The sequence below is a fragment of the Chlamydomonas reinhardtii genome, chromosome 6 (assembly GCF_000002595.2).
Source record: "Chlamydomonas reinhardtii strain CC-503 cw92 mt+ chromosome 6, whole genome shotgun sequence".
NCBI classification, from domain to species: domain Eukaryota; kingdom Viridiplantae; phylum Chlorophyta; class Chlorophyceae; order Chlamydomonadales; family Chlamydomonadaceae; genus Chlamydomonas; species Chlamydomonas reinhardtii.
In genome coordinates, this window is record NC_057009.1 from 4,457,560 (window position 1) to 4,468,699 (window position 11,140).

Genomic DNA, 11,140 nt, shown 5'->3' on the forward strand with positions numbered 1-11,140 from the left:
GACATTCTCGTTGGTGACAAGCTAGTAAAGCTGACCCATCAACAGCACCTGGAGCGGTCAGAGTTTATGCAGCATCTTAAGGAGCGGTTCTTGTTTGGCAGGGCAGATGGCAATTCCATATCCATTGCGCAGTGGGACAACGCTAAGCGGCGGTTTGGGGCCAAGGGCTACAATCCGTTCTCTGTGTTGCCATACGTAGACCTGTCATCCCTGTTCACAGTGTCTACTGGTCACGCACTACTGTTTGGTGTTGCGTCAGGATTCGTGGAATACCTACTTCGGCCCCTGAAGGACATTGACCCACAGGCGACGGATGCTGGTATTGTGATCACAGCTGATGCACGGAAGCTGATTGCTGAGAGGGGGTCCGCAGTGCAAGTCACGGCTGACTTTGGGAGGCGCTACAAGTGTGTAGTCCAGTACAGGTGTGCAGCCGTGTGATTGCCGTGTGCATATGTCCCTGTGTCACACCCCTCCCATGTTTTGTGTCACGCAGAAACAGCTACAGGATGGAAGACTGGTTGCACTTCGTGGAGACGCATTCCTTGTATGTTTTCAAGGGTGATGTTTTGCCAGCTGAGGTTCGTTCACTTTGGTGGGACTTACGCGATGTTATATTGCACCACTTCCGGCCGTACGGGGACGACGTCACCCGGGAGCAGTTCTTACAGCACTCAAGCACGGCATCTGCCAAGCTAATGAACTACGCGCGTACTCTGGAGGACTTGTGCCTGCCAGGTAGTCTGCATACACTCAACCTACACATATGCGTGTGCAGGTAAGCCAGGCACGACTGCGTGGAAGACCCGGCAGCGCTCACATGCTGTGCACATGCAGGCTTGGTGACCAAGACATTCAGTTTGGGTCAGCTGCGGCACTCAGTGACCTTCCCGTGGAGCGTGTCATGCAGGATATGAAGTCCCAAGGTGGCCGCATGGTGACACAGGCTCCTGAGAAGCATTATGCCCAATGGCTATGCCTCTCACGACACGCCGAGGCATTTGCCAAAGGTGACAAATCGGAGGGGGCCCACACAGCACGGGAGCAGCTGGAACAGATGGTTACACGCAATACTGATTATACACGGCCGTGCTTTGATAGCCAGGGCTTAGATGGTTTGTTGGTCGGGCAGGGCACCGCTGTAGCAAATGCCACACAGGAGCAGAAAGAATCTGCGCTCTCTGCTGTCAAATCCCTGGTGTACTACTACCATGAACTGGAACATGTTCACACGTGGACTGGGGAAGGCGGCGGACTCCCAGAGGCGCTGATCCATTCGGTGTTTACTAACACTGGCACTGGTACACCCCAGGCTCGCGTTTTCATTCGTGCAGAGTCACCAGACGAGGAGAGGTACTTCAGCAGTGCATATGGCCGTGCCCGGTCACGCAACTCGTGTTGGGCAATGTACAAGGCGGAGGTGACGGTTGGCAAGGGTAGGAATGCAACTGTGAAGGAGAGCAAGTACGTGGCATTCATTCGTTTCTTCTTGTTGTTGCCGTCAGTGAATGACGGGGCCGTTTCCACACAAGAAGTTAGGGTTGCTGTGGCGGATGTGTACGAGACAAGGGAGTTTGAAGGAGGGCTGCTGGTGGTTGACTTCAGTGTTGTTAAGGCACAGCAGATTGGGAAGAAGGAGAGGGAGAGTGACTGGAAGATGTGGAAGGATCTAGGTATCCCTCTCAAAGAGCTGAAGGGGAAATGCTGTGTGGCCGCTCCACACGGGGACCGCCGGGGCATCATGTACTTCATGCCGTACACACACTTCACAGATCGCTGAACCGCTGTGTCTGAGGCAGCTGGCCATGTACAGTGGAGTCTGATAGAGTATTGCATGTGGTGTTACAATGCTGACAGGCTGTAAACACCAATTACCAGACTCAAAGCGTTCCACCTGCCCTGCCTATTTGTGGCTCTGTGGCTGTGCAGCCATTTGAGAGCCTGTGACCAAATCCTGCCCAAAGCCCCAGCAGAGTCAGGTTGCCCCAGCTGCGTTTCATTGCCCCACCTGCCCTACCAGACGCTCAAGTCATTCCATCTACCCTGTCTCAACCCTTCAGCCTTGCCTCCTCCTCCTACACCTCCACCTCCACCTCCTCCTCCTCCTCCTCCTGCTATGCCTCCTCCTCCTCCACCTCCTCCTCCTCCTCCTCCTCCTCCTCCTCCTCCTCCTCCTCCTCCTCCTCCTCCTCCTCCTCCTCCTCCTCCTCCTCCTCCTCCTCCTCCTCCTCCTCCTCCTCCTCCTCCTCCTCCTCCTCCTCCTCTGAATCTGATAGGCCCTGAAAGCACAGCTCGGACCGCCAGCTCACAACTGTGTTGTTGGCCACCCACGACTGGTCTGGCATGGGAACCCGGGGTACCATACCCTCCAGTGCATACACGTGCACGTAGGTAAGGATGACAATGGGCCTTTGCGGGTCGCATGCCCACGGCTTGCCGTGCACGCTTCCAGTGACGGACTGTGCAATGCCACGTGCTAGCGGCTCCCATTGCGTCGGCACCAACCCAAAGTCAGGGTCATCAAACTCATACACAAGGCTGTCAGAACCACCGGGCATGCCTGTGTCAAAGCTCCAAAATACACCCGAGAATGGCCAAGGGTCAGGCATTTCTTCGTGGGGCATGTTGTCACGGACCTGGTTAAACAGCAGCCCTATGACACTGTAGCCTTCAGGAGCGACGTAATCAGCTGTTGCGAGGAAGGGATGGACTTTGCCCGAGAGCCTTGCAACGGACTTGCGACGTGATTCCAGCGGGAAGTGGTGCAGGTGATACCCCGGAGGGGGTGGCATTATGCTAAAACACTGTATGTATGTGAAGTAACACAATGCAAAATTGGACTGTGGACTGTGCCTCTAAATTCGCGAGAGTGTGAGTGCCCCATCACGAACTTCCTACTTGTCCACAAACAGCTTGCTTGTCCCCACTAATAACACATTTGTTTACAAAATCAATTCCTGCTCGCTACTTAGAGGTCAGAGCATGTGGAAGTAGCTACACTGTTAAAAACATGGCCACAGCGGCCGCGGTACCTGGTGCCCTTCTGCCCAAATGCATTACGCTTTTCCTAGTAGAACAGAAAGGAACCGGTGACAACACAGTTGTTGACAATGTGGAGTTTGCGGTCAACGTTGGCTGTGCGGACACTCAGGAGATTCTTGAAGACATCCGCTTAGTAGTCGGTGATGAAAAGGATGTAATCTTCATTGGTGACCGGAGCGGTGGGACTACTGCTCAGAATAATAGCAGCTCGTTTGTCAAAGTGCCCATGGCCTCACTCGACCCGCGCTTGCCTGCAGGAGCGGAGTTGCGGGTCCGAATTAAGGGTGTTGCCGCGTATGCGGCTGCTCTGTTCTCAATCTTCAACCCGCCGAGCCACCCCGACAAGGATGCCGTGAACATGGCCACCGCAGCCTTTGCCGCAGAGCGGCCTTTCACCGTGGGCGAGCTTGTATTGACTGACAAGGGAAACCTGGAACTGTCTGTCAAATACATTAAGAGCGTGCAGGCGGCAGATCCCTTGCTTCGTGGCGGGGCGACCACGGCAGCCTCCAACCTCGACGGGTGCGCGCAAACTACTCGATAGCAGGAACTTGGGAGTTGCTGAACAATGTGCCATACCCTTGCAGGGGTCGATGCGAAACTGGAGACCCTGGCGCAGCCGGTGGTCACAAAGCTGCACCTATGCAGCATGACCCTTCAACAGCCACGTTCACAACCCAGACCAACAGCACTGCTCAGCGGCGGAAGAAGGAGATCGTGCAGCTACCCACCTTGGTGCAGGGACTGGTGACTGGCAGTTTGATAGGCAATCAGGTGGCGGCAGCTGTGAAGCTTGTGACAGAGCACTGCAGGAGTGGCTGGAACCACTTGGTTCGCCAATGTGAGTGAGCGTGCTTACACAAATGTGGTATTCATGTGTGCAGCTGTATCTTGCATTCACTTATTACACTGTGTCTCACAACCCATCCCACATGGGTGCACCCACCCCCTTACAGACTCGCGCGTGTGGCCAGTGGACAAGAATGGCGCGCATGTACAGCTGGGCGAGCTGGGTGACGCCCGTGGACACGTGTACACCGACCTACTCACTGGTATGCAGCAAAAGCACTAGATGTTATGCATAGCAGAAGGCACGATTCTCGCTCATACCTACAGGGCTCGTACACTATGGTTTATTGACCACGCCATTCGGTGCTGAGCTGCCTTTCTCTGGCGCCAAGCAGCAGCTTGACCTGTCATTCTACGGCAGTGTTTGCTGCGCAATCAGGCGCGAAAACAGCCTTACCACTAATCCTGACTGCTTCAGTGGGAACACCAAGACCATGTTCTGGATTCCAGGCTCGTCACCGCACCCTAGACTGGAGTCCGCAGCAGGTGGCAAGAAATCAGCGACAGCAGAGGCCGCTCTGTGGAGGGAGATGCGTGAGTGAGTAACTTCGTGAGTATGCATGTGTTACAACACTCTGACTCACATACAACCACAGGTGCAGCGCCAACTTGAAGCACAACATGTTTGTCTCCGTTAAGCATGCCAGTGCTGATCCGGACAAGTCACTGGACAAGCAAGAGGTCCTAGCTACCACTAAGCGCAGCCAGCCCATCAACTTCTCAGTCAACATCACCGGCATAGGTGACTCCACGATGGACATGGCTGTGCTGGAGAGGCAGTACAAGGCGTACTCCAAGTTCCACTTTGGGAAGTCTCAGGGGGGTGGTGGAAGCAGCAGCACTGGAGGGGGCGGTGGCAGCAGTGGGGAGGTTCCACACATAACCTCACGGGTGCCAGGGTTCCCTAGTTCTCAGCTGGAGCACATCCTGGAGTCCCGTCTGTTGATGGCACCTGACAAGGAGAACGAACCCACCTCGTTCATGTGTGACATGCTGGCGCGCAGCTCCTATGGCCGCAAGTGGCGCAAGGCAGCTGACGGCCGCGCCATGCTGTACATGCAATACAGCAATTCCAGCCGCTTCACTGGCCCCAACCTGTTCGCTCCTGGTGCCAAAGTCCCTCCGCTTGGTCTACTCCTGCGGCTTGGCACTGCATCAACTTTCCGGGACGCCGGAGCCATGCTTACAAGTTACATCGACCGTGGCGGTAAGTGCCCGCTTGCACACCCCTGGATGGCATGGAATGACGCTCTTACTTACATTGCCAGATGGACCTACTGCTGCACACCCAACGGCGCTGGCATCACGTGTGTTTGGCTTCGCACTACCGACTGCGCAGCCTCCACCACCTGATGAGCAGGTGCCACAGCAGCAGCAGCAGCAGCAACAGCCGCAGCAGCAGCAGCAGCAGCAGCAGCAGCAGCAGCAGCAACATCAACAGCAGCAGCTGCAGGAGCGAGAGCATGAGGCAGGTGTAGCATGCGCAGCTGGTGGCCGACCCACCACCAGTGTATCCGCTGAAAGTCCTACCTACGTAAGTACACATCCCGGGTGTGTAGAAACGTTCATGTCCTAACTGCGCAATTGAAATTCAGGATGGGGCGGAGGTGAACCCAAGGCACGGAGGGGCTGCAACCAACACAAATGACGGAATCCATCAGGTGCGGTTGATGTTTGGGCAAAACCTGTTTGGGCAAAACCTTAAGCGTCTTTTATGCTGACCGTGCATTCGCATTTATCTGCCATTCAGACGACCGCAAGTGGCGGTGCCGGTGGCGGTGGACCGGTGGCAGAGCCACCTCACCTACCTGGGCCACCCCCGGCACCACCAGTTGTGGTGGCAGCAGCGCCGGCAGCCCCTTTGGGAGCGGCAGCGGCAACAGTGGCACCGGCAACGGCGGCAGCGACAGCACCGGTGAGTGTTGGCATAGTTGGCAGTTTGCACGGTGCCTGCTACCACACTTGTGTGTGCCACATATGTGCGGCAAGGGATCCCGCGGCAAAGCCCACAATACATCTACACTTACAGAAGTTGCTCGTTCCACCCCCAGGTGACTGGCTTCACGCTGGACAGCCTTGAAGACATAGAGGCTCGCTGGGGACTCACGGGAGAGGTCGATGCCAACCCGCGCGCAGGGCAACGGAAACGAAAGGTGGAGAACCCTGATGATGACCTAGGTGTGCGTGTGCGGAAGGAGAAGAAGAAGCAGAAGAAGGCGGCAACACGGGGTGTGGGTGAGGGCCGTGGCCGGGGAGGTTCCAAGGCAAATGCCAAGGCCAGCACCAAGGCCGGTGCCAAGGCCAGCGCCAAGGCCGGTGCCAAGGCCAGCACGAAGGCCGGTGCCAAGGCTACTGGCCGTGGTAAGAAGCCAGCGGCTGAGGAGGAGCCAGATTTTAGCTCTGTTTCAGATAGCGAGGAGGAGGCGGAGTTTGAAAGTGGTTCTAGTTCTGAGGAGGAGGCAGAGGTGGTGGAGGAGGAGGAGGAGAAGGAGGCGGCAGCGGGGAGTGCGCGCCAGAAGGCCACCAAGCAGGGCGAGCGGCGGTCATCACGCCTGCAGATGTAGTGAGAGGTTTGGTGAGAGAATGAAGCAGTATTGGCCATTGTGTAGCGTGTTAGCAGCTCCCAAGACTTTCCCGTTCGGGTGCTGAACTTACCCGTAAACGGGCTTCACTTGCCCGTAAGAACTTCCCCGTAAGGACTTCCCCGTACAAACTCCGACTTTCTTCGAAAAGCATACGGGGAAGATTTTTCCGGGGAAGCACCCCCTGTTTTTCCGGGGATTTCCCCCCCCCCTTTTCCCAGAGTGACCACACTTCACCAGCTTGGAGCAGGCGGCGTATCAACCTTTGTGGTTGGTCATTTGCATCCGCGCGTGCAGCAGGGTGCTTTGGGTGTGGCGGTCGGGGGAGCCCTGCAGCACTTGGCTGTTTTTTTAGGGGTGTGGCTCGTCTTCGTGCCCTTGTTGCCTGGCGCCCGGCTGCCTGGCGCCCGCCCTGCTGTGATGCCCTGTGAGTGCTGATCTTGGGTAGCTATGCAGTTGCTGGGTGATCCTGGTCGGTTCCGCCTGGTGTCTCAGCGCAGCCAAGACACCAGGGGCCAACACCAGCCATGCAGCACACACACACATGGCGCGGCCGCAGCAGCACATGCCGTGCCGTGTGGAGGGCCTGTGTTGGGGCATCACCGCCCACTGCCAGACTTGGCAGCGGACCGCACCCCTGCAGGTGGGGGCACCGCTGCCAGCCCATTCTTCAGCCCCGGGCTGCAGCTCCACCTTGCCCTGTCCACGCATAGCCTGGCGCACGGCGTGCAGGACCTGACGACGCAGCCTCAGGGCCCCAGCCTGCCTACCTACCCAGTCCTTCTGGTGGGTGCCACCACGGGGCTCCCAGAGGGCGAGCAGCTGTCCTCCGCCGGCGTCCGGGAAGTGACCAGCGCTGCCTTGTCAGTGCTGGACACCATGTGCAGGCAGGGCAACCAGCCGCAGCTCTTGCAGGGCCACTCTCTGCACAGCACAGGCCGCCCCTCCCGCACGTTTGCGGGGCTGGCCTTCAGCCGGTGCGCAACCAGCGCCAGCAAAGCAGCCTTCACAGCGGAGCTCATGCGCAAGTCGCTGCTGGCGGTACCGCTCCAGCGCGGTCAGGCTGTCCTCACGGTTCACGTGCCAGTGGACAACCGGCCCATCATTCCGGGCACCTACACCGTCACGGTCAAGATGGTAGGGGGCCCTGTGTGGGGGGCTTTCCGCGGTCGCACCGATTTGGTGCTGCAGGCGGGCGGCTATAATAATAATAATAATATGTACGCGGTTCACGAAGGAGGCCGCGTTTCTTAAGGAGGAGTGAGTTTTGCTCACCCCACCGTGTCAAAAGGTGGGAAGTTAGCCTGGATCGCGAGGGCTGGGGCCAGCAGCCGTGGCGCCGCCAGTGGGACCGACGTGGCGTGAGTTCACAATCCCCATTTCGCGCTCAAGGCGGTAGTAGAGAAGGGATGTGGTGCGCAGGCTGATGACACTGTGCATGTGTATGCGCGAGCAGCAGGATTTTGCTGATGTGGTGGTGGCACCCAGCGACCGGAGAAGGGGTTCCAAGGTGTTTGACACAGTGCCGCCGTGGCCCAGCGTCACAATCTGCTCCTTTTTATATACTACGTCCCAGCCTGCATCCCGCAGGGCGTCGGCTAGGCGAGTGTGCTGGGCTTGTTTCTGGTCACACTTTTCGCTGTGGTGGAGGTCCGATGTGTAACCAACTTCTATCAGGTAAACTTTGTGTTGCCGTCGGCCGGCGGTTGTAAGGCCGCGGGGCCCACTAGCCCCCACGTCGGAGCATGGTAGGGATGGGATGAACAGGATGTCAGGCCTCATCCTTTTTCGGTCGGCCTCGGGGATATTGTTGCGCAGCATCCATTTGGGGGGGCAGGTGCCCGCACAGTATTCGGGGCGTGCATCTGCACTGCTTGCGTCCATCAACATGTACCCGCCACCGTTGGCGCCATGGTGCAGGCATTCCGCGATCATACGGACGGCGGCATTGTGTTTGGCGATGCGGGCCCCAACAAGTTGGGGGTGCGCACAGTGGCCGGCAAGGTGGCCTGCGTTGCCCCGTTCGGGGGGGGATCCAGCGCGCTGGTGAATCGGGGCGCAGAGTGCACATGTGTCACTCGCACGTAGTTTGAACAGCGCAAGCCGGGCGGGGCAGATGAGGCCTCCCTGCCTGGCATTCTGGATGAAGCGTCGGAGGCTGTGCCCAGCGCCAGGGTGCGTCATGTAGGCGGTGCTGGCCCTAGTGTCCAGGTGTGGGGCGGACTCCGCCCACTTGGTCGTGTAGAGTGTGTGTTTGGAATGACCGCCATGGGAGGAAGGGTCTAGTGTTTTCAGGAGGCCTCGATTGAGGTCCGAGATGTAGTGCACGGTGGTAGAGCCGTCTTCCCGCGTCCGGGTCGTTGCTGGCCACCAGTGTGCGGCGTGGGGGTTATTGTCAGCGAGCTCCGAGACGTCAGCCGGTTTAGTGCTTGTAGCTACGTCTGCTGCACCTTTATCGGCTTCTTCATTACCGTGCAGACCCGTGTGAGAAACGACTTTGAGGAAAACGGTGTGTGCGTCCCTCTTCGCTCGTGCATGGAGCAAATCGGCGATCGAACTCAAAAGTGCCTTATGTTTGCTCAGATGTAAGCGACGTGGTTCGTCAATAGCCCGTTTAATTAGATACAAGCTTGCAGCTGAGTCACTGGCAATGGTTAGCGTTTTCTTCGCGAACATACTAGTTTCACCTCCGAATTCTTCCAGGGCTGCACGAATTGCAGCGAGCTCGGCGCGTGTAATAGTGTTAGTGCAGCCAAATCCATTTGGGTTTACGTAGACAACACGGTCTTTATGCCAAGCACAAGCCCCAGCCACTTGTAGTTCTCTACCGGTTTCAGTCGTTGTCTTGGATACCGAGCCATCGGTCCATACAATTTCCTCGGGGTTGTGGGCCAGCGGCAGTGTACGTTGGAATTGTGTCCGATTCAACCTCGGTGTCGCTGGAGCTTCGTCAGGCGTGACCATAGTGGCAATGTTCAGGTGAGTTGCGAGGTACTTGGCATGTTTGGAGGTGTGACGTGGGATGTGGGGACACGACGTGTTTAACGTGCCGGACCCGAGGTGGGTGTCAGCGACGGTTGCGGGTGCGTGGGGGCCGGCTACCAGTGAGGAGCGAAGGCCTTTCCAGCTCTGCGTGAAGGCGTTTAGCCCAGCTGTGTTGCCAACGGCAACTAGTATGGCTCCGCGTTGCTTCTGCAGGGGCACGTCAGTGCCGAGTCCAGGCTCCATCCCAGCTGTGCCTGGGGAGTCCAGTTCTCCGTTCGTCCAGGTGGCGAGTCGGCGGCAGAGCGGGTGGGTTAGCCACTGTGTGTGTGGGTAAGTTGCGCACTTTGGGAGGACTAGAATGGTCAGTGTGGGTTCCGGGGAGTTGTTGACTGTCTCGGCACTGGCGAGGGCCCATACGAGGGCCTGTCGTGAGGCATCAGGGTTTGCAGGAGGGTGTGCATAGTGGAGCCCCGTCCATGCAGTGCTGTAGGCATCGTGTTGGGCGCCGAACACCACATCAGCGGCTTCCCGGCTCCAGTATTCATCGGCATCGGTCGTGTGGTTCAGGGGTGAGGCAAACATTTCCTTGACCCTCCCCCTGCCGGTGTTTCGCAGGCTGCGCACAACGGCTCGGACGGTTGCCGAGGGGAGGGACGTCTGGTGCTGTGGTGCCGTCTTATGATCAGTTTGCCCCGGGTCGCGCCGGTATCGGTGCAGCAGGGCAGCCACCGCCTCCTCGAAGGCCTTGGTCCGGTTGTTGTTGGTCCGGTTGAAGCTTTCCCAGAGCGTTTGAAGGCGTGCGTAGGTGAGCATGCCGAGCCAGCGTCCGCTGGGTTCATAGACATGGGCCTCTCGGGGGAGGGCCCGGCCTGCTGTGGGGGTGGTGATGGCGTAGCTGCCTGGGGGGGAAACGTCGTGGTAGGGATCGCTGGGGACGGTAGAGATGATGGTTGCTGCGCGGGTCACCCGTGCACGCATTGCTTGATCGTCCGGGTCGTCATCGTGCCGGCCCTGGCGTTGCCGCATTGTCAGGTTGCGATCCTTCGGAGGCCGTGTGGGGCGGGCGGGTGCATCAGGTCCCGCTGCAAGTCGGTTGGTGTATTCTGAGATCAGCTCCTCCCACTCCAGGTCATGCTTAAGGTCACGCTCACGCTCATTGCTGTTTGCCCACGTAACTTGGCGCAGGAGACGAGTCGACCTTGATGAAAAGAGGGCCGCACGTGGGGCATGTGTTGTCTCGAGTGGCCCGGGCGCAGGTGCGGTGGGCGGCGCGTGTGTAGGTAGGATGCCGGCGGGTTGGGCCGCTGTTGCTGTGTCTGCGTCTGTCGTGCCGGCCCCGTCTGGGTGGGGCTGCATTGTGCGTGGGCGAGCCTGCAGTGGGTGCTTGTAGCAGCGCACGTCTGTGACCGTGGCGTAGCCCATGCGTGAGAAGGCGGTGACTAGGCCGGGTGGGATGACAGATGGCTTCCATTGGACCGCGAAGTATGGCTCGCGGGTGTTGGTTGTGTCCTCGCCCGCTTTGTGTTTGCGTGCAATTTCCTTATCTGTGGCAGTTTGTTGGTTTGTGCGGTACAGGATGGCCGCCAGCTCCTGGCCATCATTATCCAGGTCGTAGGTAAGCTGCGCATCTCCGTTGGTGCAGTCATCGGTGGGAGGGTGGACCAGGTCCTTGACTACACGTT

General features: G+C 58.3%; 3 protein-coding genes across 3 annotated transcripts; 2 read left to right on the forward strand and 1 right to left on the reverse strand.

Moving 5' to 3' along the window:
* Positions 1 to 1,684: 1,684 nt before the first annotated feature.
* CHLRE_06g278278v5 (uncharacterized protein) lies at positions 1,685 to 2,790 on the reverse strand. The gene has a single exon (XM_043063193.1). The coding sequence runs from the start codon at positions 2,556 to 2,558 to the stop codon at positions 2,115 to 2,117; it is 444 nt and encodes a 147-aa protein (XP_042923896.1). The 5' UTR covers positions 2,559 to 2,790; the 3' UTR covers positions 1,685 to 2,114.
* A 100-nt stretch (positions 2,791 to 2,890) lies between these two features.
* Positions 2,891 to 4,132, forward strand: CHLRE_06g278279v5 (uncharacterized protein). The gene is made up of 2 exons (XM_043063194.1): positions 2,891 to 3,883; positions 3,999 to 4,132. Exon 1 carries the CDS (start codon positions 3,269 to 3,271, stop codon positions 3,584 to 3,586), a length of 318 nt encoding a protein of 105 aa, XP_042923897.1. The 5' UTR covers positions 2,891 to 3,268; the 3' UTR covers positions 3,587 to 3,883; positions 3,999 to 4,132.
* Positions 4,133 to 4,180: 48 nt separating this feature from the next.
* Positions 4,181 to 10,552, forward strand: CHLRE_06g278280v5 (uncharacterized protein). Its single transcript, XM_043063195.1, has 8 exons — positions 4,181 to 4,429; positions 4,488 to 5,098; positions 5,160 to 5,425; positions 5,487 to 5,552; positions 5,642 to 5,806; positions 5,943 to 6,423; positions 7,117 to 7,610; positions 7,765 to 10,552. The coding sequence occupies exons 1-8, from the start codon at positions 4,326 to 4,328 to the stop codon at positions 7,774 to 7,776; spliced, it is 2,199 nt and encodes a 732-aa protein (XP_042923898.1). The 5' UTR covers positions 4,181 to 4,325; the 3' UTR covers positions 7,777 to 10,552.
* Positions 10,553 to 11,140: the final 588 nt, after the last annotated feature.